Source organism: Pyrus communis, chromosome 12 (genome assembly GCF_041283825.1).
Source record: "Pyrus communis isolate YQ-2024b chromosome 12, ASM4128382v1, whole genome shotgun sequence".
In the NCBI taxonomy this organism is placed as follows: domain Eukaryota; kingdom Viridiplantae; phylum Streptophyta; class Magnoliopsida; order Rosales; family Rosaceae; genus Pyrus; species Pyrus communis.
The window spans coordinates 25,771,807-25,798,361 of NC_142576.1; the positions used below are offsets into that span (position 1 = coordinate 25,771,807).

Consider the following 26,555-nt stretch of genomic DNA (forward strand, 5'->3'; position numbering starts at 1 on the left):
ACCAAGTCTTATCCAATCCATATCTCCTTTTCCCGTTTTCTTATTCTATATCTTTATCCAATCCAAGTGTAAGCGTGTAAGAGTGCAAGAGTGTGTGTTTATCAAGCACAATCACTGTTCGGATCTACCGACTTCACTCGTTCATTCATTATCTTGTCTGGTCTTAAACTTTTTAACGTCTCTTGGATTGGAATTCTGAAATATAATACATGCATAATAAGGAGTTGAGGGTGCGGAGCAGTGCAGTTGAAAATCAGCACTCAACATTGCATTCAAACTTCAAACTTGAAATCCCATATATTATACTTGCATACATACGTACACACACACATATATATATATATATATATATATATATATATGTATGATGATACCACACCCCAGTAAAAACAACAGGTGAGGAGAGGAGTATCAAGGATCTTCAATATTCCCACCGACTCAGTACTACATATAGAACAAGAAGGCCCAGTAGCAGCTCTTAATTACATACACATTTGCAGACGGCATATCATGAGAGCGGACCAACATTCCGACAGATTGCTCTCTTCAAATTTACAACACTATGATTTTTGCAAGCAGGCTTGGATCCCAAAAACCAATTCCAAAGCCCTGCAACGCTCAACTATTCCGCGCCATTTTTTTTTTTTGGGGGGGAGGGGAACCTTAGAAACCTTTAGACTATTACTTATATGTTCCACTCTTACTCTTGCATATATGATCATATCGCATCAACAAGAAACACTACTGTACACAATACAACAAGGTTGGTTTAGGGAATCGGGATGGTGAAGAACACTGACCACGTCATCTCCAGGCAGTGACCACTTGAGCAGTCTTTGAGGTTGCCGACGGAAGAGGAAGACGAGATGGTGCCTCTTCAGCCACAATCACTTCCTCATTGGCAGCCACATCTTCAGTTGGTTTAGGCGTGTAGGTAAATGAGAGATCTTTGTTGGCAGCAAGAGCGAGGAGCTCTTTCTCCTCCAGCCCTTTTGTCGGCCCAAGGCTGCACCGCTCTGGCTTGTGCTTGGCTAATGCATCTCTAAACTTCTTGATCTGCCAAGTCAAGATGTTATCACAACCATCATCAGGGAACAACACCAACACCAATACAAACAGCAAACATTATTTGCCAAGAGAGAAAAAAACCACAGCTGACCAATAAATAAGATTAAAAACAAGACTCAAATGCTTATCAGGAAGTGTAAAGGATGGCATATAAATTGGAACTCAGCTTTTGGAAAAGACCCCAATACCAATTGACAGGGATTCAATAATAAACTCATCAGAGACCAAATGAAGGAAAGACAAACACTAACCGTGGCGTTGGTGCAGCTGAAGCTGCAAAGCCGACCATGAGCACCTCGGTAAAAGCGGAAGAAGGGGAGGACATGAACATTAAGACTGTAACACATGGACTTGTGTTCCTCGTAGTTCACCTGAAGGAATTGGACATCCGGGTTCATCTCTGCCAGCTGACATATCTTGGGATGAAGAGCTTTGCAGCCACCACAGCCAGGAGAGAAGAAATCAACGATCACCAGCTTATCCCCGGCGTTTGAAAGGGATTCCACTAGGTCCTCTGCAGATGACACCTCTTTCATGTTGGGCTGGTTCCCCTTCTCCCACCATTTCGCAGCTTTCCCAATCCGAAATCCAGACTGCTAAATTCCATTCCCCCACAACGAAAAAACACAAACCAGTTTTTAACTTAAGCAATCAAAAAGCATAGAAAAAATAAATCTCCTCATGACTTAATTGATCAAATATTGATCCGAAAGTCGATTTAAATTTGGGGAAAATCATCAATCATGAGCAATAATATCTGAAGCCCAGCGGAGCAGGGGAATCAGATTCAGAACAAGGATATGGGAAGAAAGAAACGAACCTGCTGGGAATAAACGGCAGAAGAAGCGTGGGATTGGGAATTCCCCCTGATGCCGGTGGCTTGAAAAGCAATCCTTTTCCCGTGAAAATCACTCTTTGTGGACAAGGATAGTGATGAAATGTCCGGATTCAGTTTGAAAGAGCAAGAGAAAGAACCTGATTTATTGTAATTACAACTCTTTGGGAAAACGGAGATGCTGCTTTTTTTGTTTTGATGATGATGATGCCAGGACGACAACAGACTGGTTTTGCTCAAAACTTCTGCCATCGATGATCGATCGATCGATCTCTGAATTCAATTTCCACCAAAACCCCCAAACAAAAAAAAAAAAAAAAAAATTGAGAGAATTGCGATTTGATCGACTTGGGATTTGAGAATTGAGAATTTGGGATTCGAGAAAAGGAAAGGAAAGAAATGGCTCAAAGTTGAAGCAAAGAGCACGCGGGTGGGAAACTTGACAGAGTTTTCAAAGGGGAAAAGGAAAAGGAGAAACGAGAAAGCAGGAGAATTCTTCCTACGTAACAACCAACAACTGTAAAATCTACACTCTTGTCTGGAACCTTATTTAACCGTACGTTGTGTCGACGGCACTTAATCACACGGTTACAATACTATCACAAGAGTTGCGGTCCGCGTGTGCGGTTCAACGTAGCTTGTGGTGTAGACTCAGCAGAGAGAGAAAATTGTAGACAGACAGACAGACCGACTTGTTAGATAAGGGTTAATTTGTATTTTAATTTTAATTTGATGGATATGGTGGACTTGCCAGCGCACGTGAACACGTGGCGATAGTTTACACTGCCTCATCCTTTGAATCCTTCATCTTAGATTCTTAGGAAATGAGTTTAAAGGGGAAATTGGATTATTCTTTGGGATATTATATATTTCAATGTCGCTTCTTCGCCAGCTCAATCCACGTGTCAATTTCATTATAGGACACTGTATAAAAACAGATTATAGCTATTTATATTTAACAAGGTTTGATGGGATTTCTACAGTATAGACTTATAGAGGGCGTCCAGCAACATAAAAACACATCTGAACAAGAAAGTTACTTTCTCTAGTCCACTGCATTTAACTATTCTTATTCAAATATATAACTTAAATAACCACCAACTGTGCTGGGGTAGATTACGAGGTTTTCTTAAAACTAAAAATTACAAGTTTCGGGTTCGAAACTTGCTGTTGGTGTGGAAGCCAGACTTGTGGTCAGAAGAGGCTGAAATGCCTCTGTGAGTTTTTGCGACTCCCGAAAGGGATGGATAACGGTGATCAATTGTCCTTCTTAAAAAAAAAAAAAAAAAAGCATATATATAATTTAAATGTGCAGAAAAGAAAATTCAAAAAGAGCGATGGATCCCAAACACGATTTGCTGAGGCGAGGCCCATTCATTATTTTCCTTGGGAGGGAGGGCGGGGAGTGTCATTTTAAAGCCCCGTGGGCAAGAAGCACCCAGCCCAACCACCACGGTACGCAGAGAAAGCATGGTTGGACAAAAACCGGAATTTGATTTCGAGTTACAGAATCCCTCACGTGTCAGGTGTAAGTTTGTGCTGATGCCTGGTGCGACGACTCCGCCTCCTCCAACTCCACCTTCAGCTTCGTGCTGGATTCCCCCGCACCCATCCATTAATTCAAACCCAATTGCCACTACCACCACAACTCCAATTGCTAGAATAGTCGACCCCTTTTTCTCTCCAACTGATCCCAACAATATTATTCCCAATCTCACTCGCATTCACAACTGCAGCTTCGTCAATGCTAAAACAACCTTCAAATTCAAATGCCGCTGCTGCTGCATTCACAACATTACTCCTTCTACTTCAACTGCAGCAGCCACTTTCACCAGTAATAGTAATAGTAATGATTTCCATCAACAAAACAAGAGCTTCTAGGGTGCTGTCACTCTGATCATTGGCATTGCCGCTGGTCCTGGCATGCTCGGTTTGCCCGCCGCTACCATCTGCTCCGGCCCACTCCCCTCTGATGGAGAAAAGTTAGCAAGTCTATCTATTGTGGACACAAAAGTCAGGAAACAAGATCCAACAAAATAAGGCTTTCGATCACAAAGTCAAGAGGTCTATTGTATAGATACTCAGTGTTGTATAGGCTAGCTTTTATTGCATATGGTTGAGTGTAGCTGGGGTAGCTGCTGCCTTTATTATTTACAACTCCAGCACTGTTATATAATGGAGGTTTTTCTTGTAACATTTTCAATATACAAAATACAATGTCACTTGGTCAGAGTTTTGCTATGAAAGATCTGGGACCCCTCCATTTCTTCCTGGGCTTCGAAGCAACTCGTGGTGATGATGGGTTGCATCTTCAGCAGACCAAATATATTATTGATTTGTTGAAGCGTGTAGATATGTTGGAAGCCAAGCCTTCTGCTACTCCAGTTCAATCTGGCTCTCCACCTCTCTCCATTGATGGTGTTTCGTTGGATAATCCTACTACCTATCGAAGTGTGGTAGGGGCTTTACAATACTTAACCATCACTAGGCCTGACATCACGTATGCAGTGAATCAGGCATGTCAGCATATGCACAAGCCCACCTCGGTTCACTGGATTGCTGTCAAGCGAATACTTCGTTACTTAAAAGGCACCCCTCAAGAAGGGCTTATGTTTCGTCGTGGTGGTACGGACTTGGTTGGATTTTCTGACTCGAAATATGCTGGGGATCCCAACACTAGACGCTCTACCGGTGGTTTTGCATGTACTTTGGTCCAAATTTGATTTCTTGGAGTTCCAAAAAGCAACGCACAGTTGCTCGTTCAAGTACCGAATCTGAATATCGGCAGTTAGCAATCACGGCAACTGAACTTGTTTGGCTACAGCAGCTGTTGCAGGAGCTTTGCATCCCTATTTCCACTCCTTTGATTTGGTGTGATAATACAACCTATTGCATTGCCGTCTAATCCTGTGTTCCATGCTCGAACAAAACATGTTGCGGTGGATTATTATTTTGTAGTGAGCTTGTCGTGGCAAGTTCGTTGAATGTTCGTCATGTCTCTACTCAATTTCAGATCGCAGATATCTTCACTAAGGGTTTGTCCGCTGATTGTTTTCGTTTCTTAAAATCCAAGCTCGTTCGCTGCCCACTCATGAGCTTGCAGGGGGATGTTGGAGAAAAGTTAGCAAGTCTATCTCTTGTGGACACAAAAGTCGGGAAACAAGATCCAACAAAATAAGGCTTTCGATCACAAAGTCAAGAGGTCTTTTGTATAGACACTCAGGGTTGTATAGGCTAGCTTTTAGTGCATATGGTTGAGTGTAGCTGGTGCAGCTGCTGCCTTTATTGTTTAGAACTCCATCACTGTTATATAGTGGAGGCTTTTCTTGTAACATTTTCAATATACAAAATACAATATCTTTTAGCCTCCACCCCTGCCGTCCTCCTCTCTTGGCTCTATGCCATCTCCTCCGTCATCCTGGTTGCCGAGCTCAGCTTTTTCGCCATGAAACAAGACGACCTTCAAGAGGTCAGCTTTACTGCCTTTGCTTCCAAAGCGTTGGTGCTCTTTTTGGTGCATTTGTTGTCGTCGTCTATGCCTCTTGGAGTTTTGCCTTCTTGGTCGCCTGCGTCTCCGGCCTCGGCTCAATTGTCTCCCAGTGCCTTCCCCGCATTCGTGTACCCGCTCACGCTTTGTTTCCCCTTGCGGTCGGATCGCTCATTTCTTGTTTTCTTCCAACGCCATTGATGGTGCAAACCGTGTTCTGTGCTTGCTCATGCTTTTCTCAATAACTTTGTTGGTGTGTAACCCTTCAGCCGAAACTTGAAGCCAAAGAAACAATTCAAATGCTTTGTTTAATAATTGTTTTCAGTTTAAATCTGAGTCATTGGATCATCTACGTGGCTGCTCTCACTTGTATCTAGCTTAAGTGATAGATTATAACAAGTGGCATCATCTCATAGGGTGATAGCAATTAAGGGCTGAGATTTGTTTTGGTTTGATGAGTGAAGGATCTTCTTTCCTCTTCCATGTATAATGGTAACAACCTCACATGTTTGTTGTGAGCAATCTCGAATTCAATCATCAGCATTCTTTCTGAAATTCTCTTTGTCATTCTTTGGAACTTTTCCAGATTTGTATCGAGCCTCCATTGAAGCATATCCAACACACACACACACACACACACACACGCGCGCGCGCGCCCACACACACACACACACACGGCCTCAGAGCCAGGTTTCATCGTCTAAACTGGGCGTGAAATTTGTGAGTGCGATTGGGCTGCATTTTGCTCTCAAATTGAATCTGGAAGCTGTGATTTCTTGAATCCCAAGTCTAACATGGCTGGATCAAGTACTACTAAGCTTAGAGCTCCGGTCTTCAATGGAGAAAACTACGAATTCTGGAGGATTCGTATGATGACTATACTGAAATTGTATGGTATGTGGGAGTTGGTTGAAAATGGGTTTGAACCTCCAAATCAGAAGGATACGAAGGTTGTGCTCGATGAGACGAAGAAGGAAATGATGGAGTTGGCATCATTCATTGAGACCTTGATGAAAGATGCTCGTGTGCTTGGAATAATCCAAGGATCTATCTCAGATTAAATCTTCCCTAGAATTGTGAATGAAGAAATGTCCAAAAGTACTTGGGATGTCTTGAAGAGTGAATTCCGATGAGACAAACAAGTAAGAAGTGTAAAATTGCAAGGGTTATGTAGAGGTTTTGAATATACCCGCATGAAGGAAAATGAATCGTTATCTGTGTATCTCACTAGATTATTTGATATCACTAATCAAATAAGAAGCTATGGAGAAGAATTATCTAAGGAGAGAATTGTGCATAAACTGTTAATTAGTCTACCAAAAACATATGATGCAATCTGTTTTGTGATTGAGCACTCTAGAGATCTTGAAACTCTTGAGGTACAAGAAGTTGTTGCTTCATGATAGAGTCCATATTATACTATATATTTTACCCTAATCATAGTATTAATTTATTAGTTATTTTGGTAGAATTTTGATACTTTGTTATATATTTTCAATATAGAACATTCGACTTCCTCTGGAGCAAAAAGTGATCAAACAAATGAATTTTGGAGTAATTCCAATTGGAGGATGTTTGTGTACCTTTCAAGATGATTGTATCAAAATTCCAGATTTTTCTACCAAGTTGTTTGAGCGTGGCGATGAAATAAAGGCCCAGCGCGCAGCTTTCCCAGATTGACGTTTCTAGACGTTTTGGGTATTTTGGAGGTCAAGATGACATATTTTGAAGAAGATTCCTTCTGAGGATTTGTAGGGGACGTCTTTAGATTTCAAAAGAGACCTTTTGGGACCAAATCAGAGTTGACTTGGTCAGTCAAAAGTGTGATTTTATGAGAACTCCGAATTCTAGTTCAAATAGGAAACCTTTTATTTTCTGTTTTATCATTTAATTATGTTTCCTAGTTTTCTTCTAAGACCTTTTCAAGGTAGGATTTTATTTTGTAGGCTTTTTAGCCATTAGGTTAGGAGTGGGGTGAACGTACGTGGAGAATTTAGCTAGGCTTTGACGCTTTGTATTATCAAGGTGTTTTCTATCCTTTTTCTATCTTAATAATATTTTGTTCTATGGTTGTTAGTAACTAGTTTCGTTTGCTAAGGCGATACCTTGAGCCTTAGCATGAATATATAGTTTTTATTTAATTGCTTATGAATTTATGCATGCAAGTTTTGGATTGTTAATCACTGTGCTTTAAACTATCTCTTTGTCTTAGTGATTCGCGACTATTAGGATATTTAGAAAAGTAATTTGATGCAATTTTGGCGGAGGGTTGTCCCTAAAATTGACTAAGGCTTCTTGTGGTTAACATGTGTAACTACTTAGGATAGACGACATGTCTTAGGAGTTACATGGTTTTTCAAAAAATTTTCACAAAACTTAATGAGTCTTGCATGTTCACATTCGATCTGGACGCCACAGACGGGTTGCATGTTAGATATACGTTCTATGTTAGGGGTTCCAAGTAGGGCATACTTTAGAAAAACCTACCCTTCAAAATATGCATGTATAATTCATAAGGAATTAGAAGAACTATGTAGGATTGTTAAGGGGACGGCGGAACCTTAGGCTTTTACAATTTGGTTTTCAAAACGTTTTCTTTTGTTTTCTTTACTTTGTCAATTTATTTAATTGTTTAATTTAAAATTCGTTTTTAATATTATAGGTCATAAAATCAACCTCTTCCAAACTTTGTTTTCAAATAATTAATTAAGAATTAGTTTAAATACAAATTATTCATCCAATCCCTGCGGAAAACGACCTTACTTGAGCTGTTTATACTACAACTACCTTGTTCTCTTGCAAATATTTTTAAGTGTTTTTATCTATACTTTTGCAGGTGGTAGAAATTCCTATTACTTCACTCAAAGGATTTGAGCAGAGGCTTGATTTGCATATTGAAACCTCTACTGAGAGAGCATTTGCTAACTTAAATGTTGCAGCAAAGGGTCCTCAAAGTGGAGGATCTTCTGGAAATCAGAAGTTTCAAAAGAATTGGAAACCAAGAGGAAGAGGTTGGGATCACAAGCCTAACTTTGCTAATAGACAAAACAATGCTCATATAAATTGGGATCACATGCCTAATTTTACTCTAAGGCAGAATAATACTCAGGGAGATTGTAAATGGTGTGATAGATTTCATTATGGAAAGTGTTGGTATGAAGGAAAACCAAAGTGTACAGGGTGTGGTAAACTAGGACATGTTGTGAAGGATTGTCATGAGAACAAGGGAGTGCAAAAGGCTAATTATGCAAGGCAAATGGGAGAAATTGGATCATTGTTCTATGCCTGTAATGCAGTGGCATACGTGAAAGTAAACAACTCATGGTATATTGACAATGGTTCTAGTAACCACATGACAGGTGATGAGAGGCTATTAGTCAGTATTAAGAGAAATTTGTCTTCTAAAGTGAAGATGGGAACTAGAGAAATTGTTCAGGTAGCAGGAAAGGGAACTCTGATGATTGAAACCAAACTGGGAAGAAAACATATACAAGAAGTGATGCTTGTCCCTGGAGTTGAGGAAAATCTCCTTAATGTTGGATATATAATGGAACATGGGTATTACTTGTTGTTTGGAGGAGATATAGTGAACATCTTTGATGGTTGGTCAGTTGACAAGTTGGTGGTTAGAGTGCAGATGACTAATAATAGATGTTTTCCCTTGACAATGATGCCTGCAAAATAGCTTACACTAAGAGCAAGTGTCACACATTGCTATTAGATATGGAATAAGAGATTGGGACACTTGAATGAGAGAAGTCTCAAATTGCTTGAAGAACAGGAGATGGTGCATGGATTGCCCCACTTGGAAGTGTCCACAAGTATGTGAAGGTTGCATGATGGGAAAACAACATAGGGACTCATTACCCTTTAAATTAACTTGGAGAGCTAAGAATCCATTGGAATTAATCCACACAGGCATCTGTGGTCCAATGCAAGTTGAATCTCACTCTGGAAACAAATACTTCTGCTATTCATAGATGACTGCACAAGAATGACATGGATGTATTTTCTGACATATAAATATGATGCACTTGAATGTTTTAAAAAGTTCAAGGCAATGACTGAGTTACACTGTGGTTATAAGGTGAAATGTCTCAGAAGTGATAGAGAAGGAGAATTCATTTCTGTAGAATTTGATAAGTATTACAGTGATCTAGGAATCTAAAGACAGTTGACTATGACCTACACTTATCAGTAAAATGGAGTGTCAGAGAGGAAGAATAGAACTGTGGTAGAAATGGAAAAGTCAATGCTGCATGAAAAGAATCTTCCATATGTGTTTTGGGCAGAAGCAGTGAACACTGCAGTTTATTTGCTTAACAGATGTCCTTCCAAAGCTTTGAAGAAAACAACACCATTTGAGGCATATAGTGGCAGAAAAATCAAGGATAGCTCACTTGAAGATCTTTGGTTCACTTTGCTATGTGCATATCCATTCTAATTTCAGACACAAGTTGGAAGAAAAAAGTCATAAGTGCATCTTTGTTGGCTATGATGCTAGTGAGAAGGGCTACAGATTGTTTGATCCGATTTCAAGGAAGATCATTCTATCAAGAGATGTCACATTTGATAAGAATGCTTCTTGGAATTAGAACTGCACTACAAATACTGAAGTAAGATTTCTAGTTGTCACTGAATACTAGAATGTTAAGGAGATTTGTGAAAGTGGTGAAGTTCTCATTCGGAGCAATTCACTACTTCTCAAAGCGAAAGTGTGACTGATAGATATCAAGTATATGATGATACACCTAAAAAGTGGAGAAGTGTGAATGAAATCATGGCTCAGTGCAATATGTGTATTATTGAACCTGAAAGTTATGATGATGCAGCTAAAGATGATACATAAAGAAAGGCAATGAACGCTGAGTTGGAAATGATAGAAAAGAACAATACATGGCATCTTGTAGAGAGACCATTTGATAAATCAGTCATTGGTATCAAGTGGGTCTATAAGACCAAACTAAATCTAGATGGTATTGTGCAGAGAAATAAGGCTAGATTGGTGGCTAAAGGCTATTCACAGAAGCCTGGAATTGATTACAATGAGACATTTTCCCTAGTGGCAAGGTTGGATACCATAAGGACTTTGATTGCCCTTGTTGCATAGAAGATATGGAGTTTGTATCAATTGGATATGAAGTCTGCATTTCTCAATGGAGTGTTGAAGGAAGAAGTATATATTGAGCAACCACAAGGTTTCGTGAAAGAGAATGAAGAAACTAAGGTGTATAAATTGCACAAGGCACTGTATAGATTGAAACAGGCACCAAGGGCTTGGTATGATGAGATTGATGCCCACTTCAACGGTGCATATTTCAAGAAAAGCTTAAGTGAAGCAACCTTGTATGCTAAAACAAGGAAGGATTCATGTATCATTATTGTCTCCTTATATGTAGATGATATTGTATACATTGGTAGCAGTCCACAAATGCTTGAAGAGTTTAAAGATGACATGATGAAACACTATGAGATGACAAATTTGGGTTAGTTACACATTTCCTTGGAATGAGAGTACAACAAACTGAGAAAAACATTTTCATACACCAAACGATGTATGCACAAAAGCTGATTGAGACATTTGGGTTAAAAGATTGCAAAACTGTTGCCATTTCACTTGCAGTGAATGAAAAATTGAGTAAGGTTATGGTAGTGAAGCTGCAAATGAGGGAGAATACAAACAGCTTGTGGGGAGTTTACTCTATTTGACAGCAACCAAACTTGATGTAATTTTTGCAGTAAGCTTGTTAGCAAGGTTCATGCATAATCCCACTAAGAAACACATGGGAACAGTAAAAAGGGTGCTGAGATACATTGAAGGAACAATTGACTTTGGAATTGTCTTTGAAAAAGGGAAGGTAATTACTCTAATTAGTTACTGTGATAGTGGCTGGGCTGGAAGTAAGGATGATCTGAAGAATACTTTAGGGTATGCATTTACACTAGGACCTGGTGTGTTCTCATGGGCATTAATCAAGTAAAGCACTGTGGCATTGTCCACTGCAGAAGCAGAAGATGTAAGCGATGCAGAAGCTACCTCTCTAGCAAAATGGCCAAGATTAGTACTTGAAGATTTTGGAGAAGAACAAGTGGAGGGAACTTAGATTATGTATGATAATACATCAGCCATTGCTATGGCAAAGAAACCTATTCATCATCAAAAGACAAGACACATCATCATACACTTCATCCGAGAAACAATTCAAGCCAAAGAGATTGAACTGGTGTACTGCAAAAGTGAGGAGCAAATTGCAGACATTTTCACTAAAGCTTTGGCTAAAGATTGATTTGTCTACCTAAGGGAGCTTCTGGGAGTTAAATCAACTAAAGGGTTAGAGGGGAGTGTTGGTGTGTAACCATTCAGCCAAAACTTAGAGCCAAAGAAACAATTCAAATGCTTTGTTTAATAATTGTTTTCGTTTTAAATTTGAGCCATTGGATCATAGTCCATGTGGCTGCTCTCACTTGTATCTAGCTTAAGTGATAGATTATAACAAGTGGCATCATCTCATAGGGTGATAGCAATTAAGGGCTGGGAGTTGTTTTGGTTTGATGAGTGAAGGATCTCCATTCCTTTTTCATGTATAATGGATACAACCTCACATGTTTGTTGTGAGGAATCTCGAATCCAATCATCATCATTCTCTCTGTCATTCTCTGGAACTTTTCCATATTTGTATCGAGCCTCTATTGAAGTATATCCAATACACACACACACACACACACACACACACACACACACACACACACACACACACACACACACACACACACACACACACACACACACACACAGAGCCATTGGGCTTATCAGTGGCCTGAACCAACCTGTTCACATCATTTGGCCATGCCTCGAGGCGTCTCTCCTCCATTTTGCCCGCCATTCCGATCACTGTCCATAATGCGATTCCATGTCATTAACCCTTTCATTTGCAAGATTGCTGGCAACACCATAGCCAACGCTCGCAAGGCCATTTTCATTGGCATAGCTATTTCATTGATTATGGTCTTTTCATGGAATTTGATTGTGTTGGGGCTTTCTTGATCCGAAACCAATTTAGCAGCAGCAGCAGCCGAGGCCCTATATCCTTTCTGCTATCCGTCAATGCCTCTGCATTATCTATAATATAAGCATTTGTGTTTGCTGCTTTAGCAACGAGCTTGATTGGGTAAACTGTTAGCTTCCCAAAACAGCTTCTTGGTACTATGGAATTGATTGCAAAAATGAACCTAAAAAAGAAACAAGTAGGAGTGGCTTCTGTAGGACTTAACTCTTTATACTTAACTGAAAGATGTAATCACTATCATGAAACCATTAGAGTGATACCTGAAGAAGACATGGTTGGTTGCATAAGGAATCCTTCTACTCACTCAAGACCTTTATATTCTTATGGTGATAGAACCCTATGTTTGCAGAATCTATTCTTGGTGAGCAGGGAACTCTTATATATAAAGAAACAACGGCTGCCAACTCCCATCTATCGTGGGTGAGTTGGTTATTGTCCTGTTGTATCAAGTTCAACGGAAAAAAGGTTAGTGGAGGGCAGTTGCATCCCAAATATTTCGAATATGTTTCCATAATTATAACATGGTAGTGGAAACGTATCAAACTCTTATTGAAGTTGTATTATCCACATGTAATTCCACCTTATCATAAGTAGTTAAGTCCACATAGGATTCCTACATTCTCCCACATGGAAGCTAACTAGTTGTGGTTTCGAAATTTCATATACTATAAAACTTCATTCCTTAGGCAACTAGCATCTTATACACATTGACCAGTAATCAGTTGGAGTTCGAATCTCAGGAAATGATACATACAATAATGTTGCATTCACCCTAAAACCAGAAGCCACAAATTCATATTGTATAATGCTAATGAAGACATACATTTATACACATTCTAAACATGGTTCTTGATGCATTCCCCATTTCATTCCCCATTTATCCAGTTTTCCTTTATTGATTGAAAATGGTTTGCCATCTTCAATCACTGGATTTCTTTTCCATTGTCTTGCATAACAAAACTCAATCAAATGTTCTTTGGAACCAAGATCAGACATTTTATTGCAAGTCATAAATTAAAACCTTAATTATACATTCAGCAATGACGAACCTAAAGCAAGTAAATTGAATAAAAATAAAACATATATCAGGTTGTTACTTCCACACTTCAGCAGAACCCAAGTTGTCATGCACTGCCATGCTCGAAAAATGTTCTTTAAACACTCCCATAGCCAGCGACCTAGTCAAAGGATTTGCCAACATCAGCTTTGTATCAATGCGTTCTACAGAGATTCCTCCTTTCTTTACATATTCCTTCACTGATAGGTATTTGACATCCATCAACCGAGTGGCTTCAGACTTCTTATTGTTTATGGAAAAAAAATACTGCTGCTTTGTTGTTGCAATACACAGTTAGTGGTCTTGAAATAATGTCCACTGTTCTCATAAATGATATGAGATTTTTCAGCCATATTCCCTTCTTAGTTGCTTCAAATAGGGCTATGAACTCAGCTTCCATAGTTGAAGTAGCTAGTGCATTTTGTTTGGCACTTCTCCATGAAATAGCTTCATCAACAATAAAGAATATGTACTCACTTGTTGATTTTCTATCATCCACGCAAATTGCAAAGTCTGAATCAGCATATCCCTTTAGTTCCAAGTCCTGTACTCTTTTGTATGTCAACATGAATGACTTGGTCCTCTGTAAATACCTCAACACTTTCTTTGCTGCAATCCAGTGTTGTTGTCCTGGATTTGATTGTTCTCTACTCAATACACTTATTGCAAAGGCTAGGTCAGGCCTCATGCAAACCTGAGCATACATTATACTTCCAAACAATGATGCATAAGGCTTTGATGTCATACTGAGTTTTTCCAAGTCATTTTTAGGACATTGTGACTTGTTTAGTCTGTCTCCCTTTCTCATAGACATTTCACCACTTGAGCAATCTTGCATGTTGAACCATTGCAGTACCTTATCAATGTACGACTTTTGAGAAATTCCATGTAACCCTTTTGATCTATCTCTTGTGATTTCTATTCCAAGAACAAAAGAAGCATTTCCCATATCTCTCATCTCAAAGGTTTTAGATAGCAAGGCTTTTGTCTCAATCAACCAATTGATACAGTTACTAGCAAGGAGAATATCATCTGCATATAAGATAAGGAAAATGTACCTTGAACCACACACTTTCAAGTATATACAATCATCAATCTTGTTTTCAGTAAATCCAAAAGCAGTCACCTTCTCGTCAAACTTTAAGAACCACTGTCGGGACACTTGCTTCAATCCATACATGAATTTGTTCAACTTACACACCATTTTCTCTTGCCCTTCTTTTATGAAACCAAGTGGTTGTTCCATATAGATGTCCTCTTCCAAATCTCCATTAAGAAACGCCGTTTTCACATCCATTTGGTGAAGCACCAAGTCATAATGTGCAACCAATGCAAGAATGATTATGACATTGTCTTTAGTTGACACTAGAGAAAAAGTTTCTGAATAATCAATTCCCTCAGCTTGTGTAAAACCCTTTGCTTCTATTCGTGCCTTATATCTTTCAATTTTGCTAGATGAATCTTTCTTTGTCTTAAAGATCCACTTGCTGCCAATAGCCCTCACATCTTCAGGTGCATTAACCAAAGTCCAAACCCCATTAATCTGCATGGAATTCATTTCTTCCAACATTGCATTCTTCCATAATTCTGATAGCTCAGATTGCATGGCATGATCGAAAGTCATTGGATCATCAATTCTGTTTTCATTTATCTTAATCTCCAGGAGATACACTAAGTAATCATCAGGTGTAGCTGACTTTCTTGTTCTCGGTGGCAATAGTTTTCTCTCAACAATGGCTTGACGCTCAATCAGTTGGTTTCCAGTTTGTGATGAGGATCCGGCCGTTTCGGTCGTGGCATTTTCATATGTTGGTTGAACAAAATCATCAAGTTGGAACTCAATCATTGGTTGTGGCTGGTTTGTGGTTTCTGGGTTGCCATGCACAAGCACGCCATCCATTGCTTCATTAACAAACAAAATCTCAATTCTTTTCTCTGGCAACACATCACCTGTTTCCTCAAACCATGAGCTTTCTCTGTCGGTGTCTGACTCTTGAATCTCATCACCATCCTCTATAAACTTAGCTAGAACAGTTTTGATAATTTTGTGAGGAAGGCTTGGAGTGTAAAACCTAAATCCCTTGGATCTTTCAGGGAATCCCACAAAATTACACATAACTGTTCTTGAGTCTACTTCTTCTCCATGGGATTATACATCTTAGCTTCAGCTGCACAACCCCATACATGCAAATGGTTGAGACTCGGTTTGCGTCCGGTCCACAATTCATATGGAGTCTTAAATACTGCCTTTGTTGGAACACAGTTCAAATTATAATTTGCCATTTTAAGAGCTTCCCCTCACAGAAATTGAGGAAACTTTGTTCGTGACATCATGCTTCGAACCATTTCTTTAAGAGTCCCATTTCTCCTTTCCTTTTCCGCCACACCGTTTTGCTGTGGTGTGCCCAGATTCGTATACTAAGCAATTATTTCACATTTTTCCAAGAACAAAGCCAATGGCCCTTTAGCTTGACCTATCTCAACATACCCGCCAAAGTATTCTCCTTCTTTATCTGACCTTAACACTTTAACGGACAAATTTAATTAGTTCTCTACTTCAGTTTTAAATTTTTTAAAACAATCCATGATTGAAGATTTCACAGAGATTAAATAAAGGTATATGTACCACGAATAGTCATCAATAAATGTCACAAAGTATACATTTCCACAAAGAGTTTTAGTGGGAAAAGGTCTACATACATCTGTATGGATGATCTCTAAAAGCTTTTGACTTCTAATCGAACCTTTCTTTTTCAGATTTGTCAATTTCCCTTTGCAACAATCAATACAATTCACTAAGTCATTGAAATTCATTTTTGGCAAAATTTCATCTTTAACCAGACGGTCCATTCTAGCCCTAGAGATATGGCCAAGTCTTCTATGCCAAAGCATAAAAGAACTTTCATTTAAAAACAATCTCTTTCTTGGCATTGAAGCCGTGACATTCATACAATCCATCTCATTTAAAATAGTGCAAAACACTTGCCAAAGATCACTCATTAAGAGACAAATTCCAAGCACATTTGATGGATTATTTTTCAAGAAAGTTTTAAGATTTTCATTGTCACTAGCAAAAGCAAAGCCGGATTTCACAAGTTGAGAAGCAGAAATTAAACTCCTTCTTATAGAAGGTACATAAAGAACATTACATAATTCCAAAATAAAACCACTAGAAAGCCTAAGTTTGAGGTCGCCTATTGCTTCCACTTCAACTTTATTCCCATTGCCCACATAAACTTGAAAATCTTCACTTCTTGTAGTATTTCTTCTTGTAAACCCATGCAATGAATTGGTGATATGAACCGAACAACCAGTGTCAAACCACCAAGAATTTGGAGGGATTTCAACAAGATTAGTTTCAAAACAAACGAAAATTTTTACAAAAGTTTTACCTTTCTTATTTTTTCCAAGTTTGTCTTTTCTCACAGTCCCTCTTCATATGACCAAGTTTCTTGCAAAAGTAGCACTTAATATTGTCCATGTCCTTTTATGTCATAGGTCCCTTTGAGGAGGATGCATACATGGCAGCATTAGCATTAGTGTAATTAGGGTCAGGCTTAGAGACCTTACCAGGATAATATGCAGCCCTTTTTCCTTTGTCAGCCTGCACCAAGTTTACGGTGCCACAAATCTCATTCCTCCTGATTCTTGCTTCCTCTTGAGCAAAAATGAAGATCAACTCATCCAGTGTCCATTTCTCCTTCTGTGTGTTTAGAATGTCTTCAACTGATCAAATTTTGGAGGCAGAGAATTGAGCGCGATGTGAATAATGAAGGCATCATCAACTGGAACTTCCAGATCTTTTAGCTTTGCGGTAGTCTCCACTAGCTTGAGAATATGCTCCCTCACACTCTTATTCTCATCAAGTTTGAGAGTGGTCAGTGTAGTCATCAAATCACCCATTTCTGCCTTCTCGGACTCTTTGAACTTGGCACTCACTGCATCCAGAAACTCTTTCGCTTTGTCACAGGTTGTGATTCCACCCATGACTGTCTCACCCATTGCTCTTTTCATCACCATCAAGGACATTCTGTTGGCTTTCTCCCATTTCTTAAACTTAAGCCTTTGATCAGTAGTTAAGTTTTCATCCACTGGTGCTGGTTCATCATCTCTCAAAGCCAAATCGAGATCCATCAGTCCCAGCACGATCTCAATGTCTTGCTTCCATTTCTTGAAATTCCCTCCATTCAAAGGTTCAATGGAGGACAGGTTCATAGCTGAGGTATTCACTGAAGAAGACATGGAAACATTAAAATCATTCAAACGCATGCTTATATCATACCTTTAGGTAAGACTATAAGCCGCCATTCATTCTTTATTGTACACCCACCATTATAGAATCTTTTCACACAATTATATTAAGTATTTGGACAAGTATATGGCCTAATCAATATGATGTTATACACTGATCAAAACTTTAACAATTCATACATTCTTTCTTTGGACAAGAATGTTGACATTCAATAAGTTTTCATCACCAGTTATGTATGCATATAAAATCAAGAAAAATTTTAAAAGAACATGAGATGCATGATCTCACAACAATATTGTACGAGAAACACAAATAAGATTAGGAGCAGTTAGTTGGCTCTAATACCAAATGTAGGACTTAACTCCATATACTTAACTGAAAGACGTAATCACTATCATGAAAGCATTAGAGTGATACCTGAAGAAGACATGGTTAGTTGCACACGGAATCCTTCCACTCACTCAAGACCTTTATATTCTTATGGTGATAGAACCCTATGTTCGCAAAATCTATTCTTGCTGAGCAGGGAACTCCTATATATAAAGAAACAACAACTGCTAACTCCCATCTATCGTGGGTGAGTTGGTTATTGTCCTGTTGTATCAAGTTCAGCGGAAAAAAGGTTAGTGGAGGGCAGTTGCATCCCAAACATTTCGAATTGTTTCCATAATAATAGGATGTTAGTTTTCCACGTATCAAACTCTTATTGAAGTTGTATTATCCACATGTAATTCCACCTTAATCGCAAGTAGTTAAGTCCACATAGGATTCCTACATTCTTCTGAAGACAATGGTCTTGGAATAGTTGGATTTGCTTTGATTCAAAAAGGAGGCATGATGGTAATAATATTGGAAATGCAGGGACGTCTTCTTTTACCACGGGTTCAGGTTCAGGGCGTTGCATTGATGCTTTTGATTCTAAACTGGGATCGAGCATTAAAATTATGTAAGGAATGAACATTATAACACAAACGCATAAATAATGGTCTTGGAATGCCGCTGGTGCTCGGTGTTCCAGTGCTCATAGCATATTTCTTTCCCTCCACCTTTACACCAATCCAGGAAGAAATCAAGGTAGGGTCAAGGTTTCCTAGTTGAGATTTGAAATGCAAAGTTGGTCTAAATTAAAATTATGTAAGGAATGAACATTATTTATGCGTTTGTGTTATAATGCTAATTGAGATAAAGATAAAAGTGTTTAGGTTTTGAATTGTGTATATTTATTCTTCTCTCTAGGAGGTAAATATATAGTTGTACAATATCCCACATAACAAGAAATAAGAATCCCAATTATACAAGGAATAAATTATAGGATTACATTCCTAAACTAAATGGTTGACTCACGTCAACACTACCCCTCAAGTTGGTGTATAGATATCTCCTAAGCCAAACTTGTCAAGTGAGTCTTGAAACACCCTTGCTGAAACCGCATGAGTTAACACATCTGCTAATTGTTCTTTAGACCTCACGTATGGAATATCAATCAATTTGACATCTAACTTCTATTTGATGAAGTGTCTATCTACCTCCACATGCTTTGTACGATCATGCTGAACGGGATTATTGGCTATTTCTCTTGTAGCTTGATTGTCGCAGTATAATAACATAAATCCTTGAGACTTGAACCCAATCTCAGTGAGAAGAATCCTGAGCCATAATAATTCATAAATCCATGTGCCATCCCTCTGTACTATGCCTCAACCGTGGATCTAGCCACTACATTTTGCTTCTTGCTTCTCGAAGTTACTAGATTTCTTGCTGTGAATGTGAAGTAGCTTGATGTGGAGTGACGATCAGTAATGTTTCCCGTCCAATCAGCATCAGTATACCCCTTTACCTCTATATATCCATGCTTCCTGAAGATCAGTCTTTTACCCGGTGCACCTTTCAGATAACTCAGTATACGCATCACTGCTGCCATGTGATCTTCACTAGGAGCATGCATGAACTGACTTACAACACTAACTGCATACGCAATATTCAGACATGTAAGTGATAGGTAAATCAATCGTCCTACCAATCTCTGATATCTTTCTTTATTGGTAGGAACTTGATCCTGGTATATCGCCAGGTGATGATTTTGCACAATGGGAGTTTCAACTGGTTTACAAGCTAACATTCCAGTTTCAGAGAGAAGATCAAGAACATACTTCTACTGAGACAAGTAAACTTCCGCTGAGACAAGTAAATACCATCATGAGAATGAGTAACTTCAATGCCCAAGAAGTATTTCAAGCCTCCTAGATCCTTCATCTCAAATTCTGATGAAAGATACCCTTGCAACCTTTTTATCTCTTATGTGTCATCACCAGTAACTATTATATCATCCACATAGATAATCAACAAAGTAACTTTACCTCCCATGCGTTTGATGAACATGATGTGGTCCGCATTTCCCTATCTATAGCCTTACTTTTTCATTACTTCAATAAACCTTCCAAACCATGCTCTGGGTGATTGTTTGAATCCATAGAGAGCCTTTCGGAGTCTACATACTTTCCCTGCTTCATTCAGTGTTTCATATCCTGGTGGAAGATCTATGTATACTTCTTCTTCTAGATCTCCATGTAAGAAAGCATTCTTCACATCAAACTGTTTCAAAGGCCAATCCAGGTTAGCTGTTAAAGATAAAAGGACTCGAATAATATTCATTTTTGTGACCGGAGCAAACGTTTCTTGGTAGTCAACTCTAAATGTTTGTGTGTACCCTTTAGCTACCAACTTTGCCTTGTACCTGTCAATGGATCCATCCACATTGTGCTTTATGGTGAACACCTATTTACATCCCACTGGTCCCTTCCCTTATGGTAGTGACACTACATTCCATGTTCGATTTTTTTGTAAGGCTTCCATCTTTACTCCCATGGCTTCTACCCAATAGGGATCTTGCAAAGCCTTTTCCACTTTTGTTGGAATTTTGATCCCAGCCATTTGATTCACCATGGCTTGGTACTTGGGTGACAGTCAATGAGTGGACACATACTGTGCAATTGCATATCTCACTTTTCATTCCGAAGAAAACCTGTCAGGTGGTTTCCCATGGTTTTGCCTAGGAGGTAAAATATAGGAATTTTCAACAATATCTGGAGTATGAGAATGTACCTCTTGGATATCCACGGGGACATGAGCATGTACTAGTGGAGGAGAATGAGGCTTATTTTCTGTCTGCACAGTCTCAGTATCACTCATGGACCCATTATGTTCCACTAAATCTATAAATGGTGTAGGCCTACTATTCGACGTTGCATGAGCTATCTCTCGGTCAGGGGTGTCACGATCAAGATCCACTGGGCTTTGGCTTGTTGTGTCGTTGCCCATTATCGGGCTCTGAACTGCTATGTCGTGGCCTATTGATGTGTCACGACCTTCTGGTTAGGCACGGTTAGGTGGGTTGCTCATAACTTCTAAGTCTTTAGTCTCTGTCTTGCATGTACCACTGGGGTTATGCCAACTGTCTCGTTCATGTGGAACATCAAACCAACTGTAGTCTTCGTCTTTTCTATTCAACTCCCCCTGAAGAGTACCGTGGGTTTGATCAAAGATGAAAAACATCTCAGTTTCGGAAAACGCGACATCCATGGTGACATAGAAATGCTTAGTAGATGGATGGTAACATCGATATCCCATTTGTTGGCTATTAAATCCCAGAAATACACAACGAACAACACACGGATCCAATTTACTTCGTTGATTCTTGTGAAGATGTACATAAGCCACACATCCAAATATGTTAGGTGATAATTGAAGAGAAGATGGTAGAGTGACATAATCCGTCAAGACTTCCATGGGAGTTCGGAAGTTGTGAACTCGAGAGGGCATTCGATTAAGAAGATAAACGGAATACGTAACTGCATCTGCCCAATAGGCATGAGGAGCATGAGCCCCAATTAGAAAAGCCCGTGTAGTTTCCAAGATATGTTTGTTCTTACGTTCTGCCACACCATTTTGTTGAGGAGTTTGAGGACAAGTAGTCTTGTGAAGTATGCCATGCTCTGCGAAAAATTGTGATAGTTTAGAATTAAAATATTCTCCACCATTATTGGAGCTCAGGACTTTGATAGGAAGAGAAAATTGATTTCCAATCATCCGATAAAACTGTTGGAAAATTTGCCCAATGTCACTCTTCTGTTTCATGGTATAGAGCCAAGTCATTTTGGTGCAATCATCGACAAAGGTAACAAACCACCTAATACCATGGCGCGTCGTTATTGGTGAGGGACCCCATACGTCAGAGTGAATTATCTCAAAAGGCACTGATCTTTTATTGAGACTCAAGTGGTAAGAAGTATGATGACTTTTTAGTTTTTGCAAGAATGCAATTCTGACACTGAAAATCAGAGTTTGAAACGCCATTAAATAAAAACGGAAGTAATTTTCTTAAATAACCAAAAGATGCATGTCCTAGTCAACGATGCCATAACCAGATACTCTTAACTTTGTTGTTGTGACCACTGCTTAGTTGGTTGACTCAGCCCGGTACCACATCATTCACATAATATAACCCTCTTCTCTTAGTACCACGCCCAATGATCGTCCGTGTCTAGATATCCTGTAGTAGGCAAAAAGTGGGAAACATGAGTACAACACAATCTAATTGTTCCGTAACTTGACCAACATAAAGTAAATGATTCGACAATGAAGGAACAAGAAGAGTGTTATGCGGAGATAGAGAGGGAGTAAATGCGATGGAACCTGCTCCTATAACTGAAGCAATTTCACTGTTTGCTGTGATAACATTCTCCTTGGGTGGCACGGTTAAGTGGTGAAATAGGAATTCATCACATGTCATATGATCCATAATCCCGAAGTCAATTATCCCACCATAATCTCGTTTAGTAGGTGTTGTAAATGCAGTCAATTTTACTTGGATAGTCATAACCATCGTTCATTAAAATCTGTTTGATTAAAGATTGCATTGCACCCGTGTCTTCTGTCGGTGCAGAAGCCGCTTGTCCTTTTGGACCGTGGACTGGGACAACTGTCATGGGCCCTGTTCGGCCTGCTGTAATAGCGGCCATTGCACACGAGTCTTCAACAACAGCAGCCATTGAAATCATGTTTGTAGACCTATTTTGAATACACTTGGTTTGTATGGGAATTATCTCACCGCTTTTCTTTTCTTCAGCCATTGCATGGACTGATTTTTGTTGGTTGATTTTGTTTGCAGCTTTGTTGTTTCCAAAGCCACAAGGGTTAGGTTTGTGGGTTCTAGATATTTTTTCGAACACCAGGGTTTGTGATTTCACGGCTTTGAGTGTTTCTAGGGTTTTTGGGAAGAGACAGACCGAAACTTGCTTTGATGCCAATATAAAGATAAAAGTGTTTAGGGTTTGAATTGTGTATGTTTATTCTTCTCTTTAGGAGGTAAATATATAGTTGTACAATATCTCACATAACAGGAAATAAGAATCTCAATTAGACAAGGAATAAATTATAAGATTACACTCCTAAACTAAATGGTTTATTAACGCCAACAAATTGTTACTTAGATAATACTTTCCCTGTACAGTAACAGACAAACAGTAGAGACTGACTAGAGACTAGAGATTGTTTTTGTATGTTCCGATTAAAGATCTCCTCATCCGTTAGTTGCGTGTCTTAGCGGCTGTTTGAGCAAATAGACGGGATCATTTTTACGAGTGTTTTTGTATGTTCCGAGTATAGATCTCCTCATCCGTTAGCTGCGTGTCTTAGCGGCTGTTTGAAAACAGATGAGATTATTTTAAGCCCACTTTGATAACCATTTTCATTCTAGTTTTTTTTTTCTTCTTTTTGATAAAAGTGATAGTGGAGAATGGGAGAATCGAATCTAATACTTTCATTGCAATGGTAAATGGTCTTAACCATTTGAGCTATAAGTTCCTTGCAATTTGTGCTTTGCAAGTGTGTTTAAGTGTGAACTTTGTAAGTTCGTTCTTTCAAAATAAAAATCCATTTTATAACTCTGATAATTTAATTTCGACTACGAAGCAATGCATAACATTACAACCTAGTACAATATCAAAACAACATTATTTTCAGTAGCCTACAACCTAGGGCATCCAATGCATGATGCTAGGGCATCACAACGTTCCAACATTCGTGCTTTGTGAATGACTTGTTATTGCTATGAAGATTGAACCACATTTGTGCTTGTAATTGCTAAAAGAAAGAATTGTGAAACAACGTAATAAATTAGAATCATTTGATTACTTTTAATTACTGAAGGTGTTATTATTATTTACATTTGAAATTTATTAACCATAAAATATTATTACCTCATTAGCTAAATTATTATCACTTTGATAAATTGCTTCCATTTTTATTAGGGCATATTGCCAATATTTCAAGAGAAATTTTATTTGAACCCATGTAACCTCTTTCTACACCAATCTTATTCTCTACACTCATATTATTTGCAATTAAAGAAACAATATCTCTTTAAACCCAAATTTATTACCTAAACTACCCTTCCAAACCCAATTCAAAATGTAAAATTATCTTTACACCCATTTATAAAATTATAAATATAAAAAAAAATCCCCTTATAGCTAACTAGCTTGAATTTGGGTACATATGAAAATGTTCTATATAATATTGGCTTATTGAATGTTAATAATTGGAAAAACTGATCAGTTTTCACTTGAACTGTTCCAAAATTTTCTTGAAAGTTCCCTTCTCCACAATTCGAAGCTCAAGAGGCCGGATCGAATTGCTTCTCCTTGAGACCACATAGCCATGATCCAAAGATGTTGCATGCATTTCTCTACAACATTCACTAAGAACTCTCTTTTCAACTTATTCTTTGATCTCCCAGTATATTATGCAGTGGCCTGGTTTTGGGATATCAAATCTGCATGGCTCGTGAAATCGATCAGCTTGGCTTTCGACTTGCTCTATAGTTCAAATCCTTTATGGACCACCATTTGAAGGTTCTTTTCAGTGTTTTTTTTTCTTCTATGTTTACTGTCAGTATTGATAACGTTTTGTAAAAATAGTGATTTGGTATGGTAGGGTTTGATTATTAGGGTGGGTTTATTGATAAATTTTAATTTTAATGTTAATTTCATCTTGTACTTGATGGTAATTATGCAATAGGGTAAAAAAAATAATTTTCATATACAATTTAAGTTAGGTGTAGAGCCTTTATGTGGGTTCAAATAAAATTTCCCATATTTCAACTCTTTATGTAGATGTTTGTACCTATTCGACAGATTGCTCAGTCCTCAATATGCATTGAATCTACTTGACAAACTATGCATAAATCTTCTTCCACATTTGTTGCATCATCATCTCATCTTCTGTGACTGGGTCATGACTAATGCGCACCCATCACTCCAGCAAAGCAACGTCTTTTCCGATCTACCAATTTGCCTTATCACTCATTATTTTTGGTATAAGTAATTTGAAAAGTGGGAAAGAAAAATATAAGGGATGTGGGAATGAAAAAAATGGTTGGGGTATATAGAGAAGTTTTTTTGTAATTTTTTTTTTTTTGAATTTTAACTGCTGGATTAATTATGACCGTTAATTCCCATATACTTTGGAAATCAAAGCACCGGATTGTGCACGTGGCACAATGGTCGAAATTTAAATTTCTTTTTACCATTGAAAAATCCAACGACCAAAGCATCATATAGTTGAAATCCAGCAATTGAGGTGCAAGGAAGAACGAGTCATTGGGATCTGGTGCGTCTGGCTGTATGTTCAGTGACTTTAGCACTGACATCGCGTGTTAACAACCTTCCAACAGACTTGGTGGAGCCCATAAATCGCCCCCAAAAAAATGGAATTGGAGAAATTTAAATTTTTTTTACTATTGAAAAATCCAACGACCAAAGCATCATACAGTTGAAAATCCAGCTATTGAGGCGCAAGGAAGAACGAGTCGTTGGGATATGGTGCGTCTGGCTGTATGTTCAGTGACTTCCGCACTGACATCGCGTGTTAACAGCCTTCCAACAAACTTGGTGGAGCCCATAAATCGCCCCCAAAAAAATGGAATTGGATTCCATCTGGATCCAAATTATGGGGATCCTAGGGATCCTCGTATTTTAGTCATTCATTGTGTATCATGGGTCAGAAATCATTTGACGTTTTTTTTATCAAATAATACTTGACAAAAAATAACCACACAATATACGATTAACAATTAGGATGTAAAGATCTCTAAAATCCTCACAAAATGGATCAGAGAAATTCCTCTTCGGGCTGCTGGAGCAACTTTCTGGGATTTTGAGCACTTTGGCAGCTCATGACTCTGCCTTATGCTCACCGCTGGATGAAGGACTACCATGCAAAGGAAAACCGCGTGCTGCATAGTTAAAGAGTTATTTCCTGAAAAGGCCTAAAAGTAATTATACTTTATTTCATCTTTCAATATCATCTAATGCAATCAAATTTAATTAAATTCAATCCAATGTAAGTTGAATTAGGTTGGATTGGACCCCAGAATTGTACAACAATCCAATGTACGTCAGATGCGTATGGGCTATACATTTCAATCGTTTCAAACCAACAAATACACCGACTAAAATTACTGTGTTAAACAACACTCGGTACAAAAGCAGGCATATGCAGACACTTGAAATTGCATTCAACTTTGTCTGGGAAATACATACGTATAAGTCTGCACTCTCATAGGGGCGGACTCACTATGTATTGTATTTCAATTTTATGAACATTTTAATTTTGAAGTATTTCAAGTTCAGAGTGAGCTCTAGAAGTGAATCCCTAAAATAGGATGATTTGAGGAAAATTTTAATAGATGGGGACTTTATAAATACATGTGGATCGAAGCATAAGTTATT

At 38.5% G+C, this 26,555-nt stretch overlaps 2 protein-coding genes and 1 pseudogene across 3 annotated transcripts; 1 reads left to right on the plus strand and 2 right to left on the minus strand.

The window, feature by feature from the left end:
• Window positions 1–246: 246 nt before the first annotated feature.
• ACHT4 (atypical CYS HIS rich thioredoxin 4) lies at window positions 247–2,591 on the minus strand. Of its 2 annotated transcripts, none has more exons than XM_068484735.2 (3): window positions 1,889–2,591; window positions 1,320–1,664; window positions 247–1,056 (listed from the first exon to the last, which is right to left on the minus strand). In XM_068484735.2, the coding sequence occupies exons 1-3, from the start codon at window positions 2,153–2,155 to the stop codon at window positions 805–807; spliced, it is 864 nt and encodes a 287-aa protein (XP_068340836.2). In that variant the 5' UTR covers window positions 2,156–2,591; the 3' UTR covers window positions 247–804. The 2 variants fall into 2 exon arrangements, with proteins under 2 accessions (XP_068340836.2, XP_068340837.2); XM_068484736.2 differs by having other exon boundaries at window positions 1,320–1,661; window positions 1,889–2,579.
• Window positions 2,592–3,218: 627 nt separating this feature from the next.
• Window positions 3,219–12,881, plus strand: LOC148692601 (uncharacterized; annotated as a pseudogene).
• A 4,030-nt stretch (window positions 12,882–16,911) lies between these two features.
• LOC137744617 (uncharacterized) lies at window positions 16,912–18,300 on the minus strand. Its single transcript, XM_088680983.1, has 4 exons — window positions 18,184–18,300; window positions 17,232–17,743; window positions 17,080–17,118; window positions 16,912–16,998 (listed from the first exon to the last, which is right to left on the minus strand). Exons 1-4 carry the CDS (start codon window positions 18,194–18,196, stop codon window positions 16,912–16,914), a joined length of 651 nt encoding a protein of 216 aa, XP_088537109.1. The 5' UTR covers window positions 18,197–18,300.
• Between the last annotated feature and the right edge of the window lie 8,255 nt (window positions 18,301–26,555).